The sequence below is a fragment of the Sorex fumeus genome, unplaced genomic scaffold (assembly GCF_029834395.1).
Source record: "Sorex fumeus unplaced genomic scaffold, SorFum_2.1 ptg000122l, whole genome shotgun sequence".
Taxonomy (NCBI): Eukaryota; Metazoa; Chordata; class Mammalia; order Eulipotyphla; family Soricidae; genus Sorex; species Sorex fumeus.
Genome location: NW_026606179.1, coordinates 63,490,219 through 63,516,065, shown reverse-complemented (window position 1 = coordinate 63,516,065; position 25,847 = coordinate 63,490,219). Strand labels below are relative to the sequence as shown.

Below are 25,847 nucleotides of genomic sequence, written 5' to 3'. Positions count from 1 at the left end.
GCATTGCCAGGTGTGACCCAAAAAGAAAAAAAAAATAAAGCTACACACATTTCTCACAAATGAGAAAGTATCAAAAAGTGAGTATGCAGTCTGTTGGCACTGTTGCTGTGGAAATGCAAATTGGTGAGATCCTCACCGACAAACACTAGATACTAATAAGAAATGTTTTGTTTCAATTTTGTTCCTCCTGGGACTTCACCAGGGACACAGGTATTAGTGCTCAGCAGACCACATGGTGCTGGGGTCAAAGCCCTGTGCATGTGCAACCCTTTGAACTGTCCCTCTGGTCCCAATATAGATTTGATATACTAAATTTAGGGATTATACTCTGTAGGTATACCTTTAACAGAATACACGAGCAAATTATTCATTGAAGCCTTGTTTGTAACTGCAAAAGCTAGTAATCAGCCTGAATATTCCAATATATAGATAGATATGGAACACTAATTCCTGAATGATGAAACACATACTAAGACCTGAATGACGAAAACAATAAAGTGTGGGGGATCTATGAACTGATGTGCAGGAATGGTTTTCTGGCTATATGATTATGCTGATGTATACTGTCTTTGTGAAGGAAAAAAGGAAATAGTCGGGTACCCTTGCCATTTGTGCAAAGTTAAACACAGGAAACTCAACCCGCTCCCCTCCAAGGGGCCCTGGCGAGGACAGCCAGGTGTGGGGGCAGGAGACTGCGCTGTTCTCTTCCAGGAGCTGGGTTTTATAGTCTCTGAGTCTTGGCCGTTGATGGGATTACACGGTGCCAGGGGGTCAGTTGGTGGGTGTGACCCCTGCCTTCATGCGTGTGAATGGGTGTGACCCCTGCCTTCATGCCCCGCCCCAACCAGGGCTCCAGCAGCCAAAGACCTCCAGAACCAGCCACCACTATGCTGAGATCACTCTCCACATGCATGAAGGTACCAGCAGAGGGACAAAGGCATGCGGGTCCCGGGGCTGAGATCTCCAAGCCTGCTCGGATCGGGGCTGAGCATCCTCTACCCAGATCCTCCAAATTCCAGTAGGCAGGGGTCACACCCACCAACTGGCCCCCTGGCACCGTGTAATCCCATCAACGGCCAAGACTCAGAGACTATAAAACCCAGCTCCTGGAAGCGCGGCCGCATTCGCAACATCTTATTATCTCATTCCTACTTTGGACAAACTGGCAGGCTACCGAATGTAACCTGCCCACACGGCAGAGTCTGGCAAACTCCCTGTGGCGTGCCCAATATGTCAAACACCTGTAACAATGATGGGTCTCATTCTCCTAACCCTGGAAGAGCCTTGAATATGGCACTTTAAAAAAAAAAAATCTCGGGGCTACGATGAAGGAGACATTACTGGGGCCTGCTTGAGGCAATTGACAAACAACAGGATGGTCGTGATCATCATGAAACACAGGAAAAGGGGCAGAGAGTTCAATGAGCTGAACACATGTTTGCATGTAGGAGGTCCAGGTTCAATCCTTCCCAAGCAGAGCCAGGAATAGCCCCAGAGTTCCACAATTGCAACCCAAAAACTGAGAGAAGGAAAGTAGAGTAGTTGTTATGGTAACACTTGGCTGTTCCTTTTTGTAAGACTCTTGACTTTTGGTTTGTTAGTTTTTGCTTGCTCAGGAAAATGCTCAGACTCTGCACTCAGGAATTACTTCTGGTGGTGCTTGGGGAACCATATGGGATGCTGAGGGTTGAACCCGGGTCAGCCACGTGCAAGGCAAATGTTCTCCCCGCTGTACTACTGCTCCAGCACCGACTCTTGACTTTTGGAACCTTAATATAACATATACAAATTAATGCATAAACGAGGGGGGAACCCAAACATAAAATGAAGGGCTGCAGATCTAGAGAAAGAGTGCAGGGTTAACGTGCTGCCTTGTGTGCTGCCAGCCCCATTCCCATCCCAGCACCACATGGTCCACCAAGCATCTCCAGGCGCAGCCCAGGAAACTCCCGAGCACTTCTTGGGAGACCTGGAAATAAAACTGGTCTAGAGTATAAGTTTTAAAAAAACAACAACAAAAACACCACCAGTGGCCTAAGGGTGAGTTCTTGCCTTGCACATGTACTGTCCTGGGAGCAATCCTTGACATCACATACAGTGCATACAGTGGAGTATATGTACAAAGCCTCCTTCACAGGGACTGCCCACAATGAAGGGAAAGTAACTCTCATGTGAATTGGGTGTTTTTTATTTTTTGTGGTGGGGTGGTGCATACTGGCAATACTTAAGGGTTACATCAGACTCTGCATTCAGGGATCACTCCTGACTCTGCTTGGGAGCCATAAGGGATGCTGGAGATCAAACCCATGTCAGCAAGAAAATTGCCTTATCTGCTTTACTATCTCTCTGGCCCCTCCATCTAAATTTTTAACACCTATCTTGGCTCTTCCCTCAGCCTAGATACAAACTACAAGCCAACATGAACCCAGCAAGTAGACTTCAGAAGCAGAGGACAGCAAGAAATTCTTGGTACATGTTCCAGGGCTGAGTCCATGATGCACAGACAGTGGCACCAGGGACCCCACTGAAGGGAACGAGCAGTAAGAACAAGGGAAAGAATATACCCTATGGAGTTTGAAATAGAAAGTATCAGTGTGAATGGGGGGGGGTGGGGTTAGACATATGTGAGGAAGTAGACACACAGCTAGCTGTGCTGAAAGCAGCTGGGCAGTGACAGCAGGGGGGCAAGGGCCCGCCTCCTGCCTACAAAATGCCTGTCCCACTAAAAGGCACCCTCCCTCCCCAGGACACTTGGGCTTCCCGGCTGGGTGTGGGAAGGCACAGCATAATCTGGAATGCTTTGCTGTGCTAGAAAGTGGGTGAGCGCTACAAAACACACAACACTACTGATGCTGGAACAATCTTAGTTCCGGATTATAACCGTGAAATAAAAAAGCTCTGTGTCAATGAGAAGGCAGAAAAACTGATTTGAAAGACAGCTTGCTAATAAGTACAGAAGTGAATGAACGAGAAGAGCATCAGGCAGGAACCATCAGCAGAGTGAACCGGGTGAGAGTGTGAGGGTCAGCAACAGGATGTATGGACTGGGCAGTGGTCACCAGGGTCTAATTCCTAGCATTGCAAAACCAAACTGACTCACAGTTTCAGAGCTCATCACAAGACAGACCTTGGTCTTAACCACCTTCAGGCACACAAGTCACACTGAAGACACGGTGTCACTGTTGCCAACTCTCCACAAAGTACAGAGCCCAGTTCTAACCATGCTACCCAAATGATGGCCATGCTTCAGAATACTTATTCTGTGCTTTTAAAAAATATCAGATTTCTTTGCTCCCAGTCGTGCAACTTGCTGCTAAGTAGATGGAGCTAGGAAGGATGATGCTGAATGAAGTCAGCCAGGAGAGGGACAGACACAGAATGATCTTTCAGGTGAGAGGTACAAAGAAGCCTAACAAGGAAATAACGAATGGCCCTAAGCAACAGTCTGTGAACCAGTCTATAGAATTGAACCTACTGTAGTCCGGACATGGGGTTTGGACACTACCCTGAGATGGTGGTGGAAGGGAATGGACACTCTGGTAAGGGGTGTGGTGTCAGAATGTTGTACGCATGAAATCCTGTCACTGACATTTCTGAGGATCATGGGGACTAAAAAAAAATTGTAAGTAATGAATTAAAACTAAATATCAAATCTGAAAAGATTAGGGGTCAGAGATAGTACGGTGGGTAGGGTATTTGCCTTGCACAAGGCTGACTTGGGCTCAAACCCCAACCACCCTGTATGACCTTCTGAGCCCCGCCGGCAGTGATCTCTGAGCACTGCTAAGTATAGCTTAATAAAAACCCTAAAAAATGTTAAATGCCAATATCCAGCGTCCTTCCAGATAAAAGAAGACTCAGAAGCATGGTAGCTGAGGGCAGAATCTGTTAAGGGTTGGGGGCTGGAGAGGTTAAGATGTTTGCTTTGCATCCTGCCAGTCCTGGTTTAAATCCCTGGGATCATACATATGGTCCCCCATGCACAGCCAGGAGTGACTCCTGAGCACAGAACCAGAAACTGCCCCCAAGCACCTGAGTGTGCCCCCCCAAAAAAGGTGGGCAGGTGCACATAGTTATACACCAAGTAAGGTGTTTGCCTTGCACGAAGTCCTCCCGGTTTGACTCCAGGCACCCAATAGTGACCCCTGGAGCCCTGCCAGAAATGACCTTTAAGCACTGCCAGGTGTTCTGCTCAACCCACCCAACCCCTCTCCCTAGAAAAGAAGGAAAAGTGGCAAAATGCTGACACTTAGGAGACCAGGGGATGGAAAATGAATAGTTTTTGCAATAGACCCTGATATGATCGAGGGTACAATGGGTTGTACCTTCTGTTTCATGTCCCAGGTGCAGTGAGCTTCAGTTGGACGTACAGTCCTGTCTGCTAGCACTGTGCCCCCAACTAGCCACCTTGAGCCAGAGCCTAGCAGAGCTCTGGTTCCTCAGGCACAGTCAGAGACGCACAGGGAACCTATAAGCAGAGATGCTTCAGGAACAGAGGCGCCTGGTGTCCTAGGCCCCTCATGGTCTACAGACAGCTGCAGCTGTGTCTGATGTGGCTTGGATAAGAGGCACAATTCTCCTGAGTCCCAGGGTGATGGGGTTACCTGGAGCTGCGGTGAGGGGTCAGGTGCAGAGCATAAAAGGTTCCCAGAATCTGGAGCAGGATTTGCATGATCAGCCTGATTTTGTCACTGACCTTGGGCTCTTGAGATTATCCTTCTCCCTTGAGAAGAGTGGGAGGAAACTGGATGGAGAGGCTTCTTGTGGCAGGCTCTGTACCCTACTTCCTGAGCCCTCATGAGGAAGGAGGCTGAAGCCCCCACCCTCAGAAAGGTGGTCAGGGAAGTTGCTCAAGTGCTCATGTGCCTGGCACAAAGCCCCCTGGAGAACAGTGGCCCTGGCCCCCTAAATCCCCTCCCCACCCCTCTAAGCACTGCCCTTGCCCCCATGACACTAATAAAAAAAGTACCTACTTTGCCTCATACCAGGTTCCATTCCACCCTGGCAGAAGGGGAGCTTCCTGACCTCCCAACTCACCACACACACGGTCCAGAGTATAGGTATTTAATGGGTGCAGTGCTGAAATGGGCATCAGGGCAGATGCCCCAATGCTTGGTGCGGGGCTGGCCAAGATGCTTCTAGCTGCTGTACTGTGGGCTCTGAGCCTGTGTGACTAAGGACTGTCCCAGACTGGGAGGTGGGACAGGTTTGGGGGAAGAGGTAGGGGCAGGCTGGAAAGCAGGTAGGGCCATCTGCTGAATGGACCTCACCCCGCCCCCCCACATCTGCTGCGCATTGTCCCCTGTTGCAACAGGTCAGGATGGATGGTCAGAAGGGTGGCCTGAGCCACACGAGTGGTCTTCCTGGCAACGCTGTCCTGAGGCTTCCCTCATGTGAGCCGGTGGGCTGACCTGACCTTGGCCCTGGGCTCTGCTCAGAGACCTGTGACTGCAGCAGCTGCATCCCGTCGCCCCATCTGTGTGCTGACCACCTGCATGGGCAGCCCAGCCGAGCACAGTGCAGGCGAGCAGAGCTGCCAGGGGGCAGGAGACCACACGTGGGCCCTGAGATGTCTGTGAAGAGAGATGGGTCACAACCTCCATGGTCCATCCAGGGCCCCCTTTCCAATCAGAGTGCAGGACCCTCACTTCCCAGTTTAGGAACTAAACTGGGCTTCCTGCCCGGGGTGCAATGTGCTCTCTTGAAAACATTTGCAGCTCCTGACCTGGGGCCCCAGGCCGAAGGCCCCTCACAAATTCTGGAGCCCCTGCAGTGCTGGGCCAGCAGGATACAGCTTCTGGGGACAGTATGGTCCCTGGAAATAATGGGTCCGTGCCATCCTCCTGGAACCTACCTCTGGCTGGGCCCCTCCCTGGAGAGAGCCACAAGTTCCCACAGAGACACAGCCAGGGTGATGGTGGCCCCCAGGGAGAACCCATAATCCTCACCCAGACACACTTAGGTCCTGGGGGTCCTGATGGCCACTGTGCAGAGTTGCCCTGGGGATGCCAGGGCTGTGCAGTGTCCTCATGAGACGAGAAGCCCGCCCCATTCCCCTCTGTCACAGGAGGCACTCAGCATGGCCTGAGTCCCAGCGAGCGCCCAGACAACCCCATTCCTGGCACTAGAGAATGGGGTCTCTCTCCAGAGAGCTGGGAACACCTGGACTTTGGCATTGACTATGGAGCAGGTGCCGTATGGACCTGGGAGGGTGGTTCTAGGCGTCCACCTCTGGGCACGTCTCCTGGAAGAGTGACTGCTTCCGCAGCGTGATCCGGGCGCACTTAGGGCACGTGGTGGAGTTGTCATAGTAGCAGTCCCTGTGTGCGGGGAAACCGGAGTGAGTTTCTTCCAAAGGAGCCCAGGGGCCAGGCCGGGGACCCCTGCAAGACCTGTCCCCCACTACCGCATGCCAGGACAGCTTTGCTCGGCACTTTGCATGCGATTCTGTATCACTGTGGGGTGCAGGGGTTGGTTTGCTTTTGAAAAGGGAGCAGCAGTCTCATGCCTGTCAGTGAGGCGGAGCCCCTCTCAACACTGCTCTGTGGCTAGGCTTTGGGATGGTCTTAGCGGACAAGGGCTGCCATGAGTGGACAGAGCTGCAGGCACAGGAAAGGGCTGTCCGAGTCTGTGTGAGGTTCTGGGAGCTGGCACACCCATGCCTGGCCCTAGCAACTGCTCAGGGAAGAGCTGAATCAGACCGGACCGATAGCACAGCAAGTAAAGTGCTTGCTTTGCAGGCAGCTCATCTGGGTTCAACCCTGGCAGCCCACAGGGTTCTGACTTCCATCAGGAGTCAGCCCAGAGCACTGCTGGGTATGGCCCAAAGACCAAACCAAAATGCTTTGTGTATCCTGTATTTTCCAATTTTCCCTAACTCTTCAGGATACGAAGACAGAAGTTTCACCGTAAGCACTTAGACACTCTGGCCTCTAGATGCTTGAAAATTAAACCAGCCAAGACTCTATTTCCAGGAACTAGGAAGTTGAAGATACAAGGCTATGGCAGCCCTGAGGGCAGCCCCCCAGCTGTGAGCTCCCTGTCTTGGAAGGGGGAATGAGAGGACTGTGCAGGCCATCAGGTCACCAGAGCTCCCTCCCTCCTCTCTCCCCAAGCTTCCCCTCGTCCCCATTCCCTCCCCTCCCTGCCCCATCCTCCTACTGTCCCCTGCTTTTTCCCTCTCTCCGACCTCCCCCACCATCCCCCCTCCATCCCCTGCTTCCTTCCTTCTCTTTCCTCCCCCTCCCCCTCCTGCGCCCTCCCCCTCCCTCCTCCTTCCCAGCCCCATCCTCCCTACTCTCCCCAGCCCCCTCCATGGCTGACCTGTGGAAGACAGCAGAGCAGTCTGTGCACACCGATGTGTGGCTGTCGAAGGGGAACAGCACGTCCCCCTCTCTGCAAAGCTCACACACGAAGCCTTTGGCCTGGCACCGCTGAGGACAACAGGGAGGGCAGTGAGCACCTGCTCCCCGGGGCACAGAGGCTGACCAATAGGAAGAACTGCTTACGTGTCCCTGGCCACAGGCCGGGAACACAAGCTCCCCACCTCACAGTCCAGCTTGATGTGCTTGGCGAAGAGCGTGTGGGTCTCTGTGAGCGAGCAGCCCAGGCGGCCAGTGTGAGCGTCCAGCAGGTCCTGGATGGAGTACATCTCGTCGTTCTCCACAAAGTGCTGCCGGTCCTGGAGCTGCAGTGCCAGCAGGGGAGGCCCTTTACAGTCCCCCCAGTTACCCGGGCCAGCGCAGGGAAGAGTCCCTCCAGGCACATGGCTGCCTTCTGCCCGGCGTCACGCCCTGCACCCACACTGGTCTTGCTCAGGCCCAGCCCCACCCCCCACATCCCTAACCGCTTTGCCCTCAACACCGCTGCACTGAGGAAGACACTTGTTCTGCCCACCCTCACCCAGATTCAACACGCACTCTGGACTCCTGTCCACTCAACAAACAGGTGACTTTTCATTTGTCTATGCTGGGACCACAAGCGGTATCCAGGGCTCACTCCTGGCTCTGCACTCAGGGACTGAACCCAGGTTGGCCGCATGCAATGCAAACACCCCCTGTACTATTTCTTGGACCAACAGGTGATTCTTGAGGACTATTCGATGGCGATTCTGGCCCGGGCAGCTACAGCTGCCCCTCCAGACCCGCTTCCTCAACCTCCCACGGCCGAGGGTGCCCTCTGTGTGGACGTGGCTCTCCCGGCGGCGACCAGTGAGTCCTCCCGGGCCCGCGTCCACAACTGACCTGCAGGAGCAGCCGTGCATCCATGGCCTCCCTGCACGTGAGGAGGTACGGCTTCATGAGCAGGATGTCCTGGCGGAGCTTCTGCGGACGGCAGGGCGGGGCACTCACAGGCTTTTGTCAGCAGCATGACTTACCGAAGAGGTGGCACTGGTCCTTCAGGAGCACAGGGCTGCACCAGGGCAGGGCAGAGGCGGCCTGAGTGCCCCGCTGAGAGGCAGCCCAGTGCTGCTTTGTAAGGGAATGTCATGTTTTCTGTGGACCAGAGAGGACAAGAACTGCCCAGTGTCGGTGCTCCCAAAACATGTACGACCAGGCTGGGCAAGCCCCTGAGGTCTCTCCATGCTCTGTCCTTCCACCGCAGCCCTGCAGAGGCCCACTGGACCATACTGGACAGTGCAGACAGCCCAGGCTCGGGGCCAGTGGGGGCCACACCTGACGAGGACTAGAATTCCCAGTCAGCCTCAGTCCAAGTGGCCTTAGCAGCTCATCACGCTTTGCCTAAAGCAAGATCCAAACTTCAACCCACACCTGCCCCACACCCCGACCCCATGGCCGTCAGAAACCACCCACACTCATCCCACACCCACTGTCCCCCACAAGTCCGTGCCTGCCCCACCCACCCGGATCTCCACCAGCTGCTCCACGTAGTTGAACAGCAGAGGGTTGATCTCCCGGAGTCGGAGCACCGGCCGCGACACCATCAGTGCCAGGTAGCGCATGCTGCAGCGGGAAACCTGGGCAGAGGCACATCCCCTCTTCACACTCGGACCGAGACCCCCACCGGCTGGCTGCATCCCTGCCTCTGCACCCTCCCCCAGAGCCCTGGCTACTCACCTTGCGGGGCTCGAAGTCCCAGTTATGCACCACCCGGGCGGGGATGACGGCCAGGTCATTCCAGTGGCAGTGGCTGCAGTAGTACTGACCGGTGTAGTCACACTGCCGCGCCTCGCTGGGCACCCCACCTGTGCAGACACAGAGTGGGGCTGAGGGCAGGGCACACCCAGCCAAGACCCAGGGCTTGGTCCCCATCACCAGAGGGTCCCCCAAGTGCTGCTGGCAGTGTCCCCCAAACTGGCCAGGACCAGCCCCAAGCACCCCCAGAACCTGCCCCGGTTTCATCCCCGGTATCCATCCCCGGTCATCCAAGCACCTCCAGAAGTGATCGCTGAGTACTGAGTCAAAGGAAGAAGCCCTGAGCACTGCTGGGCATGGCTTAAGCCCCCTCCATGAAAAAGCCCCAAGTACTGAGTCAAAGGAAGAAGCCCTGAGCACTGCTGGGCATGGCTTAAGCCCCCTCCATGAAAAAGCCCCAAATCCCCCAAATAATCAGAATGTTCTCAGCACACAGTGACTGCAGACACCTGTCCTGTAGATGGCCCCTGTCTGGGCCGGGGTGCCCAATTGCTCTCGGAGCAGCCAACCTCTTGGGTGGAGGCACCCTGTCCTCGATTTTCTCATCAGTGAATGGGACCGTGAAGGGACCCCTGGGAGATCCCAAGAAGGGACATCAAATGTCTGTGTGCCCTCCGGCTCCCTCCCCTCAGGTGTCAGGTGGCCTGCATGGGGACCGGCAGCATGTGGGCAGGGACAGTGCTGTGGGCCGCCAGCACTGTGGGTGAGCTGCTTTGTCGGCCTGCCTCTCTCCTGTCCTGTCCTGCCCTGACTCACGCAGAGAGATGGGTGCCCGGCACTCGGCACAGCGGTAATCCTGGCTGTCCAGCCCCGTCTCAGGGCAGATGCTCAGCTCATACTCGGCCTGGTGGCTGACTTTGGCGCGTACACAGGGCTTGGAGATGAGGTTCAAGCACTTGCTGTGACATCGGTAGTAGCACCCTACACCAGGAACCGACAAGGAGCCCTTAGAGGCATGGAGGGCCTGGGCCAGCGACCAGCTCTGACCCCACCATCAGCCAGCAGTTCCTCTGTGGGTCCCCAAACCGTGGAAACCCCTTGCCCCCACCACAAGAGCCCCGTAGCCTTCCCGGCCATGCAGCACCAGTTCCAGGCTCCAAGTCCAGGGCTGACCTGCAGGCCCGCAGGGACACCAAAGGACGCCTTGTTCTCAGGGGCCCTGGCTCCTCCCAGACTCAGTACACACAGCCTGACCTTGACTCCAGCCGTGCCAGCTGCCGAGACACAGCCGAGGTTCCTTGCACCTAATTCTGACCCCTCGGTGAACCCTATCTTGGCCCCCGGTTCCTCCCCCACCAGAGCACTCACTCCTCCACCAGCCGACTGGAGTCCTGCCAGCACCTCTCTGGGCTCAGAGCACGGCAAGGAAAGCTCAGGGATCCCAGAGCCCAGTGCCAGACATGGTGCTCCTTGATGGGACCCTGACACTGACAGCTCCCCCACAGGAATACCCTCCCAGAGACCACCCACCCCCCAGCCCCAATTTCTGCTTAAATGTCTCATGAACCGTCCATCCCTCCCTAACGCACACCCATCCCCCGACAAAGGCTCTGCTCTTCTTCCCTCCTCTCCCTTGACTTCTCACCTGGAGCAGCTCATCCACAGTGAAGGTGAGTCAAATACTTCAAGCAGATTTAAATTTAAATTGCCATATGTGGTTAGCTACCAGCAGCCCAAACACCAGGCTTTACTGCCCCTAGCCGCATCCCCAGCAGACAGGGTCCACCTAGCCCTTAGCAGAGAATTCTCCTGAGAGGCCCCAGCAGGGGGCAGGGGCAAGTCTCACCCACCTGTGCAGGTGTACCACGTCTGAATGAGCCCCCAGATGATGGTGTTGCACTTGTCACACGTCTGCTTCACACTCTTGCTCTTCTCTTTGTAGAATCGGTGCTCCAGAAGGACTCGGAGGTTGGGCTCGTCCTCATTGGGGTCCTGAGGGAGAAGCAGAGTCGCGGCCCACCCCCATCACAGGGAATGTCTTGCTCCTCAGATACCACCCACGGCAGACAGCACGCGTCTCCCCAGGTGACCCTGTGGCTTATGGCAGTAAGGAACCACTGAGTGGTGAGGTCCAGCCCACCCTGTAGTTGCCTGCACATGGCGGGAGTGACCACCCTCCCCTGCTGGCCCCAGAAGACAAAGCCAAGCTTGGTCGATGCAGGCAGGAACCAGAGACCCCCAGCTGCCACCTCCCACCCGCTGCCTCTGCACACCTTCAGCTCCTGGAGCTTCAGCCGCAGGTGGATGAGCCGGACCACAGCGTCCTTCTGCTTCTCAGAGTGCTCAGGAAGGTCCAGGATCACCTGCTTGCAGTCCTCGATGGCCTGGCGCAGCTGCTGCACATCCGAGGCCAGGAACAGGCCCTTGCAGGGAGGAGGGCAGTGGTGAAAGTCACCAGTGCTCCCGGCCAAGGGCCCTCACAGCTAGCCTGGCCCAGAGCAAAGCACCCCATGCTGCGACTTGAGGGGGTCAGGGGAAGCCACAGAACCTCAGGCCACTGCCAGTTCCCTCTGGGGGCTCCGCCGAAGCCCCATCACTGCTCTAGCTGGAAGGAGGGAAGGAAGGGGCATCAGGGCACCAGCCTCCCTGTGCAGAGACCTACCTTCCCAGCACCTCCCAGGCCCTGAGGTGCTGGGGATGGAGCCGGGCAAGCCACACGTGGCGCAAACACCCTAACCCTGACCTACAAGTCCACTGGGCGGACAGAGGTGGAAGCGCCCCCAGCACCACTCCCGCAAGAAGCTGAGTGACCCCCACAGTGGCACATGAGCCAGCGGCCTAGGCGTGGGGTGTGAGGCCTCTAATATCAGCCTCACTCCACCAGCCTGCAAATAGGATTCAGGTAGACGGGTTGGTCACAGGCCTCAGATCTGGGGTTCAGGCAGCTTGGTGAGGGTAAACAAGAGACCACCTGAGGGAGGGGGCAGGAAACAGCTGCCCTGTCGCCCCCAACCTTACCACAGGACGGGAGAAATGATCTTCGGCCAGCCCCAAGTCCATCACTCGCTCTGAACAATGGAACTCCAGTTCCTCGGTGGGCAGCTCAGGCGGGGCCTCTGGGGGTGCAGGGAAGGAGACTGGGTCAGCCCTGGTGGGGGAGGGTGGTAACAGAGGAAAGGCAGGGAGGGGCAGAGTCTGGGCCACTGAGCCTGCTGCTGGCCAGCCCTGCCCTGGAGGAACCACTTCATGCAGAGATTGAATGCAGGGTCAGGAAGCCTGGGGGCAGACAGGGTGTGGGTGGGGTCCTGAGCCCTGTGGGGTGCCCACCCACCCCCCACCCCTTGGCTGACACCCTCTGGGCTCTGTCCTTTGGAGCTCCTGAACAGAACCGTCAGAGGAGCTAGGCCTTAGCCAGGGAACTTCCCAGCCTGATCACAGGGCGTCTCCAGGGAGGGCTCCTGACAGCACAGGGTGTGGGGGGTCCACACCTGGGTACCCAGCACCCACCTTCACCAGGGCTGTCTGGTCTGTCCTCACCCGCGTCTGGCTCATGGTGCCTTAGGCCCAGCTTCTTGTTGAAGGGGTTGAGGTGGGCCTGCCGGAACCGGGCCAGCTTCTCATCATATTCCATAGCATCCCACCCGTGGACTGCAGAGCAGGCCGGACCAGTTCTGTCCCTGGAGTGTTTGTGTGGGGGGGGTGACACTCCTGTTCAGTTGCCCCAAGAGGGACCCCGCCTCTGGCTGCAGAATCAGCTCAGCCCTGCTCAGGAAAGCGGCGGTGTACCGGCTCCTGGCACCTGGATGACACAGCCGCGGAGGGAGGGCACGGCCCAGCAGACCATACCCAGCCAGGAAGCCCGGCTCCCCAACAGACACCCACCTGCGCCCACCCTCCTTCGGCACTCCAGCTGGCCCTCACCATGAGCCCGGGAGACAGCTCCAGGGTGGGCCGGCTGCTCCCCCAAGCTCTGGTCCCTAAAGGCCAGCCTGCACAGGATCGAGCTGGACAGTCGGGGACTCAGACCGTGTGTGCCTGCGTCACCTGGGCCCCATGCCACAGCACCCAGGCACAGAGAGGGGCCACCCACTGCACCACCTGGCACTGGCTGGCGGTCCCTGGAGCTCAGCGAGGCTCTGCAGTGGGGGAGCAGCTGTGGATGGATGGAGGGGGCATATCCCAGGTCCCTCCCCTCCACCTAGCTGGGCTGCATCAGCGTGTGCCACCTGGAAACTGTTCGACAGAGGTGTGGGCCAGGGGCTGCTGGGTGGGGTGGGGGCTCGGGTTCCATCCCCCCGCAGCAAAAGTCTCCACATCCATTGCGGCAAGAGGTATTCCAGACTGGGTCTGCCCTGCTCCTAGGAAACCTGGGGCGGGGGCGCGGAGGGCGACAGCCTCCCCTCTGGGACTCACCCTGCAGCGTGGACCTGGGTGGGGACGCTGGCTAGGACCGGCACCTCCGGATCAGAATGGGGGAGGGGGCCTCAGGCGGCTCCGGGCCCACGCCCACCCCACCCCCACGAACCAGTCAGTCCTGAAGTATTCCGGCTCTGCTGGTGCCGAGCCGAGTGACTGGGTCACCTGCCCGGAGGATGCCCGCGCCTGAGGGGGTGGCGGCGTGCCCATTTCACCCGCACGCGAAGACCAGCCCCACCTCGGGGCCCGGAGTGCGTGCGGGGGACCCTCCTGGGGTCGCAGGGGGCGAGCGCCGCGGAAGCCCGCCGCGAGCCTGCGCACTGCGCCTGGGGCGCGCTGGCGCCGGGAGAGGGTCCCGCGCGCATCCCGGTGCGCAGCCCCCGGAGACGGGCGCCCGGACCCGCCTGGCGGGGAGCGAGGGGAGCAGCGGCGGGACCCTCGGCGTGGGAGCGGCCAAGCGCGGCCCGCGGGCTCCAGCCGCGAAGGTCACCGGGCCCGGGAGGCTGCGGGCCGGGCGGGGCGGGGCGGGCGCGGGCTCGGGCGCGCCCCCCGCCCACGCCCGGCCGCCGGGGGCTCCGGAACCGGCCCGGCGCCCGCCCCGCCTCCCCCGCGGCGCCGCGTCCCGACCACCCCACGGGCACGGGGCCCGCGAGCCGCGCCCCGCAGGCGGTGCCGCCCAGACGGCCCGTCCGGACCGCGGACCGGGCCGGGCACGGCGGCGCCGCCCGCGACACGGCACCGGGAGGCGGGTCCGGGACCCCCAGGGCGCCGAGCGCGCCCCCGGCCCCGCGGGGCCCCCGCGCCCGCCCCGCGCCCCCCGGGCCGCGCCCCTGCGCCCGGGGACCCCTTGGGCCGCGCTCACCTGCCGCCGCCGCCGCCGCCGCCGCCGCCGGGTCACATCCCCCGCCCCGCCCCGGCCCGCCCCGCCCCGGCCCGGCCCGCTGCTGCCCCCTGCGGCCCGGAGGCCCATGGCAAGCGGGCGCCGGCGGCCGCGCCCCTCCGCGCCCGCCCCCTCCCCGCCTCCCCGCCTCCCCGCGCCCGCTCGGCGCCCCCCGCCCGCTCCACCGGGCCCCACCCCGCAACGCGCCCCCCGCATCCCTCGCGTCCACCTGGCGTCCCCTCACTTTTCTTGCGGTCTGTGCTGGACAAGGGCCTGTGCAAGCAGGAGCGGAGGCGCCTGGCCTGGAGAAGGGGCTGCCTGGACGAAGAACGGTGAGTCCACCTGCCGCTGGACGGTCCCTCTGATGTGCCAATCACGCCACTTCTCTGCCCAGCCCTGACAACCTCGGCCACCTCCAAGAAGACAAACGACGTTCTCATGTTCCTCGTGCAGTTCAAGCTCTTCCTATTTTGTATTTTTATCCATTCTAACTCTGAGGCCGCACCAGTGACGCTCAGGGTCACTCCTGGCTCTGCCCTCAGGAATCATTCCTGGTGTGCCAGGGGGACCGTGTGGGACGCCAGAGATCAAACCTGCCTCTTCCATGTGCAGGGCAAGCGCCCTTCCCGTTGTATTATTCCTTTTAAGAAAAAAAATGATTGATGTGTCTGGCCCCTCTCCTTTAGAATGACCCACGACCACTTCTGCACTGTCCTACACACTCAGTGAGCGCCAGGCCCTGGCACAGGCCAGCTGAGGAAACAGACACTTGGGAGTGGAGAGGCTGCTCTGTGGACAGTGTACCTGCGCGGCCGTCTGAGAATCCAGTGAAGCTTTTCCCAAAGGCGAAGGTGCCATCATGTTCCCGCTGGTGTGGCCATAGGGCCCTCCGGTCCTTGCCAACATCTGATGGCATCAGCTTCCCCGCTGGCGCACCTGAGCAGAGAACAGTCCCAATCTCTAACTTTTAAAAAAAAATTTTTTTTTGCCTTTTTTTTTGAGTCACACCCGGCGATGCACAGAGGTTACTCCTGGCTCTGCATTCAAGAGTTACTCCTGGTGGTGCTCAGGGGACCCTATGGGATGCTGGGAACCCAACCCGGGTTGGCCAGGCAAAAGCCCTACCCGCTGTGCTATCTCTCCAGCCCCCAAATCTTTAGCATTTTTATTTTGCTGTGGTGTGAACACGTACATGGGCTGTACCTCTGACAGATCTTTGCACTCACAGTTCTCTGTAGCACTTTCTCTGCCCTTACACATCCTGTTCATCACCAAAGCTTTACACCCATTGATCAGAAACCCCTCTTCACCCCGGCCCTAGCCCCTGGCAGCCACAAGCCTGTTCCATGCAGACTTCGACTGGGTTCACAGAGTGAGAGCTTGCAGACCCTAACTAGCTGGAGGGGTCCTGCTGCTGCTGACCACCTCTGGGCCCCAGGACATGGTGTTGTGCTGTGTACAGAGGCCCATTTGCTGGTCTGTTCCGGCCTCCCAAGGTGCTCGGATTCCATGTCTGGGAGCACTGCCACCCTCTAGGGAGGCTTGTGAGTGTGCGGGATTCCCACGTGGTGCCTCTCTTCACAGGTGACACTGTAGGGAGAAGAGGGGCGCTGAGCCTTCCTCCCACCACCACCCAGCAAGCATTCTGCATCCCTGCAGCAACAAAGAAAAACACACAGAATACGGCCCCTCCTGGGCTGGAGTCAGAGCACCATGGGGAGGGCCTGTGCACTGCAGGTGGCTGGCCTAGGTTCATCCTCCTTAGCCGGTATGGTCCCCTGAGCACTGCCAGGGGTGACCCAAAAACCCATGTATACTAGAAAGGAGGGGCTGGTGGGAGGGGAGAGGGCTAGGAGCGGCTCCCTCTCCGCACTGGAACTCCCTGCAGCCCCAACTGGAAGTTCAGGCTGGACTTGGGGTGGCTCTGAGGGGGAGTAGTGAAGGGACGACTGGTCACAGGCAGCACCCCAAGCCAGAACAGCCCCGGTGGCCATCATCCGAGCACAAAGTAGTACAGTCCCCCCTACTCAGGCCAGAACTGGGATCCCATGACCCCTTGGGGAGGACTTGGGGGGAACACTCTGGAAGATTTTCCTGTGTAAGTGGCGGAGGGGAGGGGAGGGAGGTGGAACCACGAACGCCCACAGGTGTCCCTTGTCTACCTTTGAGCTTGCCGTTTGGAGCAGGGCCAGCGAGGGCTCACGGCAGGGGTTAGAGAACACCCCGTCGGTTACGGGGGAAGCCTGGGCAGTCTCATTCCATGAGGTGACTCTTGTCTCCGGGCTGCTGAGGCGTGCAAGAAGGACTTGTCCTGCTGGGCAGTATCCCCACTTTCCCCCTTCCTGCCCCTTTGTTGTTAATGGTCAGTGAGGAGTGCTCACACGCTGGGCTTTGCTGAGCTGGAGACTGCACTTCTAATAAGAGGGCTGGGTTTGGGTCACACCTGGAGGTGCTTCGGGTTTATTCCTGCCTCCATGCTTGAGGTGCTTAGGGTTTATTCTTGCCTCTGTGCTCAAGAGTGACCCCCGGTAGTGCTCAGGGCACCATATGGGATGCTGGGAATGGAACTGGGGCTGGGTAGCCGTGTGCAAAGTACCTGACCTTTCCACCTTTTCTGCCTTTCAGGGGTTGTGCCTCTTGCAGCACCAGGGACCCTACCAGCAGCGCTGGGGTTGTACTTGGAAATGTGGGTGGGGCCAAGGGTCAAACTGCAAGGTTGGTGCTCTACCTCCAAGCCATGCCCCAGGCCTCAAGCCCTTGTATCACCATCAACCTTTTTTCTTGGTGGAGGGCAAACTTGGCAATGTTCAGGCAGGGCTCACTCCTGGCTTGGTGCTCAGGAATCATTTATGAAGAGACGTTTCCATCATTTCAATCCCCCATGTGATGCTGGGGATTGGAAACAGGTGCACCACAAGCAAAGCCTCTGTGTTCCCTCTCTAGCCAACCACACTTACTTCAAGGAGTGCTTGTGGCCCCCCACCCAGAGGGGTCTCGGATGAACAGGGCGGCAGCACTCCCAAGAGCTATGGAACTCAACAGGTCTGGGTGAGGCTTCACCACGTACCCTCTGCTCCCAAGGTGACAGTGCCCAGGACTTGCCTCCCCCGCTCTGCCCTGGCTCCCCCATCAGCCCCTCCTCAACCCTGGACCAACTCCTCAAAACAAAAAGAAATACCCTGCAAGCAGAGGCATTTGACAGCAGTAAGTTTATTAAGTATCCCTCCCCAATAGAAACATAAACCATTAAAAAAAAATGCCATAAAACATCAGGCCTGGTGCCCACAGGAAGCAGACAGACAAGCAACACGAAAAGAAGGGGACGCTCCGTGGGGAAACCAGGTGTACTGAGCGGGCACCAGGAGCACTGAGGGCAAACTTGGGAGCCCACATGTGAGGTGAGTAGGCTGAGGGCCAGGCGGGGACATCACTGACGGCAGGACCCTGGAGACCACCTAGCCACGCCCGTCAGCAGCCTCACTTAGGGCCCTGTGCCTCTGACTCTTCCTCATCATCTTCATACATCTCACCCTCCTCCTCGGCCGTGGCATCCTGGTACTGCTGGTATTCGGACACCAGGTCGTTCATGTTGCTCTCAGCTTCAGTGAACTCCATCTCATCCATGCCCTCGCCTGTGTACCAGTGCAGGAAGGCCTTGCGGCGGAACATGGCTGTGAACTGCTCGGAGATGCGTTTGAACAGCTCCTGGATGGCCGTGCTGTTGCCGATGAAGGTGGAGGACATCTTCAGACCACGGGGCGGGATGTCACACACGGCCACCTTCACGTTATTGGGGATCCACTCCACGAAGTAGCTGCTGTTCTTGCTCTGGATAGCCAACATCTGCTCGTCCACCTCCTTCATGGACATGCGACCACGGAAAACAGTGGCCACTGTCAGGTAGCGGCCGTGGCGTGGGTCGCAGGCGGCCATCATGTTCTTGGCATCAAACATCTGCTGGGTGAGCTCGGGCACAGTCAGGGCGCGGTACTGCTGGCTGCCCCGGGCTGTGAGTGGGGCAAAGCCGGGCATGAAGAAGTGCAGGCGCGGGAAGGGCACCATGTTCACAGCCAACTTGCGCAGGTCGGCGTTGAGCTGGCCAGGGAAGCGCAGGGAAGTGGTCACCCCACTCATGGTGGCCGACACGAGGTGGTTGAGGTCGCCATAGGTGGGCGTGGCCAGCTTAAGGGTGCGGAAGCAGATGTCGTACAGCGCCTCATTGTCAATGCAGTAGGTCTCGTCAGTGTTCTCCACCAGCTGATGGATGGACAGGGTGGCGTTGTAGGGCTCCACCACCGTGTCCGACACCTTGGGCGAGGGCACCACACTGAAGGTGTTCATGATGCGGTCGGGGTACTCCTCGCGGACCTTGCTGATGAGCAGTGTGCCCATGCCCGAGCCCGTGCCCCCACCCAGGGAGTGGGTGAGCTGGAAGCCCTGCAGACAGTCGCAATTCTCACACTCCTTCCGTACCACATCCAGGACCGAGTCCACCAGCTCTGCTCCCTCCGTATAGTGACCCTTGGCCCAGTTGTTGCCTGCTCCACTCTGACCTGTCATGGGGACAGGGAGGGGCCATGATGAACATCTCTCCCCAAGTGGTACTTAGGGAAACCTTTCCTTCCCACAAAGTGGGGTGGTCCATGGAACCCAGCTTCCTGCTCCTCCCACCCCGCTCACGGTGTACTGGGGTCTCTGCTGCTGGGACCCACTGTTCAGTGCTTTGGGTAAAACTGACCACCAGGGGACCTGGACTGGTCCATGACCGCCAGAGCACGCATGCCCTCTGGCTGCGGAGCCGGATGCTAACAACTAACAGGCCTGTTCGTACGTGAAGCTCTGAGGGCAGAAGGGGGGTGAGCACCAAGCACCCTGTCACCCAGTCCTGGGAATAGGCCAGCTCATGGTCACGGGCACAGCGTGGGAGTGAGGCTGAGAGCTCTCTGCTTCTCTGCTCTAGGGCTGTGCACCTGATTCTCTGCTCTATGCCACTTGCTTGCACAAATGCATAGTTCTAAGTGGCACATCTCTCTGGGGACCTCCACCGCTGGCTATGAGCCAGGAAATACTTCTCTGCACAGAGGAGGGGTGCTCTTTCATTTCTTGGGGTTGCCTACATTGAACCACCCTGAGCATGGGGCAGGGGAAACTCACCAAAGATGAAGTTGTCAGGCCTGAAGAGGTGCCCAAACACTCCTGACCGGACACTGTCCATGGTCCCGGGTTCCAGATCCACTAGGATGGCCCGAGGCACATACTTGTGAGCTGAGGGGAGAAGGTGAGTGTGAGTGGCCCAGGGTCAGGCTCTGCCTGATCCTAGCCTGTCAGAATTCAAGGCAGGGCCTGTAGCTGGGACCTGCACTGGAGGTGAGTCTGTCTCTCCATCTTCAGTCTCACCGTAAGGGGGCCCTGGGCCGTCAGCACGACCCCACATCCATGTGGGTGGGTCAGTAATTCATCAGTTTGGTTTATTATATATATATTTTTTTCTTTTTGGGTCACACCCAGCAATGCACCAGGGTTATTCCTGGCCTGCACTCAGGAATTAGTCCTGGAAGTGCTCAGGGGACCATAGAGGATGCTGGGAATTGAACTCGTGTTGGCCGCTTGCAAAGCAAATGCCTTCCCCGCTGTGCTATTGCTCCAGCCCCTTGGTTTATTATTAATATTATTGTTTTGGGAGCAGTGCTCAGGGCTTACTCCTGCCTCTGCACTCAGCGCTCACGCCTGGTGGGCTTGGGGAACCAAATGGGGTGCCAGGGATTGAACTCAGGCCAGCTGCATGCAAGGCAAATGCCCTCCCCACTGTGCTACTGCTCTGGCCCCATTACAAACACAGTCTAGGCAGCACTCTCCTATCCTCCAGTTACTCTGCCTGAGCCCTCCAGACCACCCCACCGACCCCAACTCCCAAGCCGGCCCAGCTAAGCTCCCTGCCTCCCGCTCTCTGTCTCCCTCCCCGGCCTCCCTTCCCAGTGTGGGTGGGTGGGCTCACAAGAGGCCTCGTTGTAGTAGACGCTGATGCGCTCCAGCTGCAGATCGGAGTCCCCCACATAATTGCCGCTGGGGTCTATGCCGTGCTCATCGCTGATGACCTCCCAGAACTGTGGGGGGAGGGGAGAAGGACAGTTCAGTAAGCAAACAGGACCCCACCCCAAGCCTTGTAGCCCTGGATTATAGAGTTTGATCTGCAGTTGCGGCTGGATGCAGAGCAGAGCTGGGTGTGGCTTCCACTGCAATATACAGGGTTTTTCTTAAATTAGAGGCGTGAACTGCAGGCCTACATCAGCTCCTTTGATCGTCGTTGGAAAAGATCTCAAACTGCCATAAAAGTGCAGCCGTAAGCAAGCAGATGAGCTCTCCGGGGCCCAGGGCATCCTGGGCTTGTTCAACTGTGAGTGCTGGGCCCCCAGACCCAGCACTGCGCTCACTCGCCAGGGACCTGGGACACTCCCCCTCTCCACACGCTCCAGTGGTTTTCATCATTTGTCTCCAGATGCAGAGACTGAGGTCCCAGGAAGTGTGACCCTCCGTAAGCCCAGTGCTCCCGCAGGTCACCCTTTAGCCACAGGGAATCGCAGGGGTGTGAGTGGATAGAGGTTCCCTAGCCTTGCACTTAGAGCTACTGCCCTTGGCAGGCAGGCACAAGGCAGAGGGAAGCCCCCTCCCCAGGCATGGGACCTTGGGGAGGTTCCCAGGACTCTGCCTGATGCCCCTCTGTTCAGTCCTGAAGCGGATCTATGCAAATGCAGCGAGTGAGACATGGGACAGTGTGCACAGAACGGCTCCACTCAGGGATGGCTGCAGAAGCCCCAGCAGCCCTCCAGGCAGCTGGGAGCAGAGGTTCGTGCTGGCGGGAAGCCGTGCTCTCACACTGTGCTGCACCTCTGCTCCTTAGGGATGGGCTGACTTCCAGAGAAGGTCAGGGTGTGAGAAATGTAAGGACTCTGAACATGCCAATGACATGCTGGCTGATTGCTGGGTGGAAAACCACTTAGAGGGCTGGAAAGGTAGTGCAGTGGGGAGGGCTCTCGCCTTGCAAAAAGCTGACCCGGGTTAGATCCCCACACCTCGTAAGGTTCTCAAGCCACCAGGAGTGATCCCTGAGTGCAGAGCCACGAGTCAGCCCTAAGCACTGCTGAGTGTGCCCCCAAAGAGAGAGGGGGGAGTTAGGGAGACGATCAGAGACTAGAGCACCTGTGGGGGACAGGCGTCCATTGCTGACCCAGAGGTCCTGCTCCAACAGAGCGTTTAGCTCCAGCTAGTGGCTGGGCCAGGTGCCCTGGAATTGTCATGTTAACTTCCCAAAGGAAAGAAAAGATGGGTTTTAAATAATTTGGGGAGACAGAGCTCAATGGGCTGCGAGGGTGCTTTGTATGTAGGAGGCCTGGAGTGTGTTCCCAGCACCTCATGATCCTTAAAGCACTACCAGGGCAATTCCCAAGTACAGAGTTAGGAGTAGCCCCTGAGCACCAAAGCATGTGGCCTCCAAAATAAACCAAAATAACAACAATAAATAAAAGTGATAAAGTTATTTTGTTAAAGCTGTAAAGTGTGAACAGGGTCATCATTATAAACTACATACAGTCCACCAGAGACTGATGGTGGTGTCTCTTGGCAAGGGCGGGGTTGTTCTCTCTGCCTGTTACACACCTTTCTCACTGCTACATTTTCTTATATTTCATTGTGCGGTAAACTATGAAACTAGAGAACACACACATTCATACATATACCACACACATGCCACACAAACCACACGCCATACATAAACATAATACACACACCCACATACACACTACACAGACCACACACTCACACATAAACACATCAGACACATACACACTACACAGACCACAAACCATTCACACGCATTCACTAGCTCACTTACACACACATTCATACCACACACACTCGTTCCCACACTAATACGTGGCACTCATCACTCACATACATACTCATCCACTCACACACCACATATTCATATATTCACACATCCACTCACACTCACATACTCATATACAATCACATACATTCACACACACATCCACTCACAGACTCATATACACTGACATGCATTCACACACATATACTCACTCCCATCCACCCACACACTCATATACACTCACACACATACATTCATTCTCACACACCACATTCTCACATACATTCACACTCAAACTCTCACACACTCACTTAAACTCTCACATACACTCACCACTCTCACCTACATTCACACTCACACATTATCTCATACACTCACTCTCACATACATCCACACATCCACTCACAGGCATTCATACTCTCACATATACTCAAACACATTTCACTCACATTCATCACACATCCACTTGCACATGTAACACAGCAGCATCAAGGTGCATCAGGGCCTACAAGTACAGTTCCTTTTCATTTCTGGGTCCCTGTGCCACTGCCGTCCAAGTGTGGGGATCATGGGTCCCCCTGTGCTGGCCACTCCAAACCTCTGGCTTCAGGACACCCCAACTCCTGTAACAGAAGCTTGACTTTGAGGAAATAAGGCTGAGAGAGAGACCGCACACATAGGTGTGAGCATGGGGTCCAGTGCCATCCAGGGCACCAACAACAATGCCTGAGATACTGCCCTGTGAGGTGGACATGAGGGTCATAGCGATAGGCACTGCAGGCCACCACAAAGCACTTGGCAGTGTTGACTTTACCAAGTAAAAGGGACTTACTTGGAGGTACTGAAATGTATACAGTCGTGTTCACTGATAGCAAGTCAAATGAAAGTTGGTTTAAGAATATAATATAAAGGGCAGGGAGAGGGAGGAAGAGGGAGGGAGGGGGAGAGAGAGGGAGAGAGGGAGGGGGAGAGAGAGGGAGAGAAGTGAGAGAAGTGCCTGTACAGAAGCAGGGGGTGGGGGGCAGGGCGGGAGGGAAACTGGGGACACTGGTGGTGAGAAATGTACACTGGTGAAGGGATGGGTGTTGGAATGTTATGACTGAAACTTAATCATAAACAGCCTTGTACCTTGTAACTGTGTGTCTCACTGTGATTCAATAAAAAAATTTTTTTTGAAGAATCAATATACAGGGAAGATAGTATAGTGGGTAGGGCAATTGTCTCACACATAACCAACCCAAGTTTAATTCCCAGCATCCTATATGGTCACCTAAGCCCTGCCTTAGTACTGCCACTGGGTGTGGCCTAAAAACATTTGTATACAGTGGAATACAGTGGTAGGTGGTTCCTCATCCAAGTCTCACGTCAATCATGAAAGAATCAATAGTAAAAAAGGACCCTCCATCTTCCCAGAGTTTGGCTTGCAATGAACAGAGAGCCTAGGAGAGGAAACCAAGTGCCCATTGGAGGAGGCCAGATGGAGAAACAACTCTTACCTACAACTGTCCACTGTTTCCAGAGAGAGATAGAAAACACTAACATTTGCTTTTGTAACTAAATAATTAAAACAGTTTGGAGTACTCAGAGGTCACTCCTTGGCAGGGTCCCATTCGGATTGACCACCGAGTGCAAGTACCTTACCCGCTGTACTGTCTCTCCGGCCCCATAAATTGTACTTTAAAATGATACATATCTTACTTGCAAAAGGTATTCCTTAACATTTAGTAGATGGTATATGCATCTGGTGGTGGCGAGGCAGTAATTGTACATTAACAGACGTCAGCGCTCATAGTAAACATCTTCCCTAAACTATAGTAATTAAAAAATAAAGTAATTTGATAATTAGATAGCAGTTACAATGTTATAAGGTAAATAAAGAACAAAGAGGAGGCTCATTAAGAGAAAAGATCCCACGGAGGTCTGAGGAGGCCGGGCGCTGTCCACGGTGCTGATCCATCCCGGGGCGCGCTCGGGTGCTGCTGGCTGCGGCTGCGGCTGCGGCGCGCCTGGGAGAAGTGGGCGCTGGGCTTCCCCCGTGGCCGGGCTACCCTGTCGGGCTCTCGATGCCCGGTCCGCGAGGGTTCCAGAAAACTCCTCTTGCCATTGGCTGCCAGCGCCGGGCCCGCCCCCCAGCCCCGCCCAGCCCCAAGAGCGGAGACAAAGGCGCGGGCTCAGCCCCGCCTTTCAAGGGCCGATGGGGGTCCCGGCGGCGCGGGGGCTCCGTGGCCCCTGCCCACTGTGCCGCGTCCGCGCAGACCTGAACTCCCGCCTCCGCGAGCCGCTGGGCTCGTCCTGGGGGCCGGGCGATGCCCAGCTCACGGCCCGGGGGCTCTTGTCAGGGTCCTGCTTTCGGCTAACGCCCAAAGCCTGCCCCGCCCCCTGGAGCACGGGATCGGTCCCCGCGGGACCCCCCCAGGCCCGTCCACAAAGGCGGAGGTGGAAAAGAAAGAAAACCCCAAGTACACGTCTCTGCGACGGCAACTGTTGGCAGGCGCCGACGTTCAGGCTCCGTGAACAAACTGAGCCCTTGAACCCAGGCGGGTCACCTCGAGGTGGGAGACGGGCGAGCGGGGGTCCCGCCCCGCCCCGCCCCGCCCGGGCTCCCGCCGCGCCTCCCCGGGCGGGTCCCCGAGCCCAACTTGCAATTTCCACGTCAGCCACGTGGCCGCCCCAGCCCCGGTAATTAGCTTTTTGTTCTCGCCCGTTTCCTTGGCGACGGCCTCCCGCCGGCCTCCCCCGCCCCCCGGGAGCCACCCCGCGCCAGGTCCCTGGCCGTGGTGCTGACTGACAAGACCGCGGACCCCGCATTGCGCCCGCCGCGCCCCGCGCGCAGCGCCCCGGGCCGGGCGTCCCGCGGCGTGACCTTGGGCCGGAGCCCGGGACGTGCCCCCGCTGCGGGTGCGCGCGGGGACCCCGGCCCGCCGGGGTCCCGCGTCTCGGGGGTGGTTCACGGAGCAGGGCGGTGCCCACGGCTGGAGCCGGGCGACCTTCCGCGTCCACTCGCGGGCCCCGCGGACCCGGGGGGCGCGGCCGCGGGGCCGGTCGGTGCGCGCGGGGGCCGCCGAGTCACGGGCCAAGGTCACCCCGCGTCGGGCCCAGCCCTCCCCGAACAAAGGAACGGGTGGGGCGGGGGACCCCAGGGTGGCCGGACGCGGGGGTCCTGCGGCGCGCCCGGCCCCTCGGGGTCGCTCCGGGCGCGGGGGAGCTGCTGCCCCGACCCCGCCCGTCCCGCCAGGGCCGACGCGAGGCGGGCGCCACGCCCCGCGCCCGCGCCCTCCCGCGCCCTCACCTTGGCCCCGATCTGGTTGCCGCACTGGCCGGCCTGGATGTGCACGATCTCCCTCATGCTGGACGGTGCGCGGTGCTGCGGGACGGCGAGCGGCCGGGCTGCTGCAGCGCCGCCGCCCCGCCGCCTTATAAGCGCGCGCCGCCCCCCCGCGTGACGTCACCGGGCCGGCCAATGGAGCGCGCTGGGTGCTGCCGCGTGACGTCAGAGCGCGCGGCCGCCGCTCGGCTCCGGGGGCGCGCCCGGAGGACAATGGGCGCCGCCCCGCCGCCGCGGCTTTGTGTGCGG

General features: G+C 58.1%; 3 protein-coding genes across 3 annotated transcripts in view; 1 reads left to right on the top strand and 2 right to left on the bottom strand.

Moving 5' to 3' along the window:
• Positions 1–5,993: 5,993 nt before the first annotated feature.
• DEF8 (differentially expressed in FDCP 8 homolog) lies at positions 5,994–12,765 on the bottom strand. The gene is made up of 11 exons (XM_056136258.1): positions 12,603–12,765; positions 12,114–12,211; positions 11,369–11,518; positions 10,946–11,087; positions 9,912–10,076; positions 9,078–9,205; positions 8,864–8,977; positions 8,244–8,324; positions 7,547–7,687; positions 7,324–7,433; positions 5,994–6,320 (listed from the first exon to the last, which is right to left on the bottom strand). Exons 1-11 carry the CDS (start codon positions 12,724–12,726, stop codon positions 6,218–6,220), a joined length of 1,356 nt encoding a protein of 451 aa, XP_055992233.1. The 5' UTR covers positions 12,727–12,765; the 3' UTR covers positions 5,994–6,217.
• Positions 12,766–17,770: 5,005 nt separating this feature from the next.
• Positions 17,771–25,692, bottom strand: TUBB3 (tubulin beta 3 class III). Its single transcript, XM_056136276.1, has 4 exons — positions 25,563–25,692; positions 20,387–20,495; positions 19,546–19,656; positions 17,771–18,944 (listed from the first exon to the last, which is right to left on the bottom strand). The coding sequence occupies exons 1-4, from the start codon at positions 25,617–25,619 to the stop codon at positions 17,869–17,871; spliced, it is 1,353 nt and encodes a 450-aa protein (XP_055992251.1). The 5' UTR covers positions 25,620–25,692; the 3' UTR covers positions 17,771–17,868.
• Positions 24,861–25,847, top strand: part of VPS9D1 (VPS9 domain containing 1) — a 98,930-nt gene continuing 97,943 nt past the window's right edge. Inside the window, exon 1 of the mRNA XM_056136272.1 lies at positions 24,861–24,869. The gene's annotated coding sequence lies outside the window, so the exon portion shown is untranslated. The remainder of the gene's footprint in view (positions 24,870–25,847) is intronic.

Coding starts and splice junctions, on each gene's coding strand:
- DEF8 (XM_056136258.1), bottom strand. CDS start 12,726: ATGGAATATGATGAGAAGCTGGCCCGGTTCCGGCAGGCCCACCTCAAC. Junction 7,688..8,243: donor ATGCACGGCTGCTCCTGCAG/GTCAGTTGTGGA, acceptor CTGGCACTGCAG/CTCCAGGACCGGCAGCACTT. Junction 7,434..7,546: donor ACATCAAGCTGGACTGTGAG/GTGGGGAGCTTG, acceptor TGTTGTCCTCAG/CGGTGCCAGGCCAAAGGCTT.
- TUBB3 (XM_056136276.1), bottom strand. CDS start 25,619: ATGAGGGAGATCGTGCACATCCAGGCCGGCCAGTGCGGCAACCAGATC. Junction 19,657..20,386: donor CTACTACAACGAGGCCTCTT/GTGAGCCCACCC, acceptor TTCTCCCCTCAG/CTCACAAGTATGTGCCTCGG. Junction 18,945..19,545: donor GCCTGACAACTTCATCTTTG/GTGAGTTTCCCC, acceptor TCCCCATGACAG/GTCAGAGTGGAGCAGGCAAC.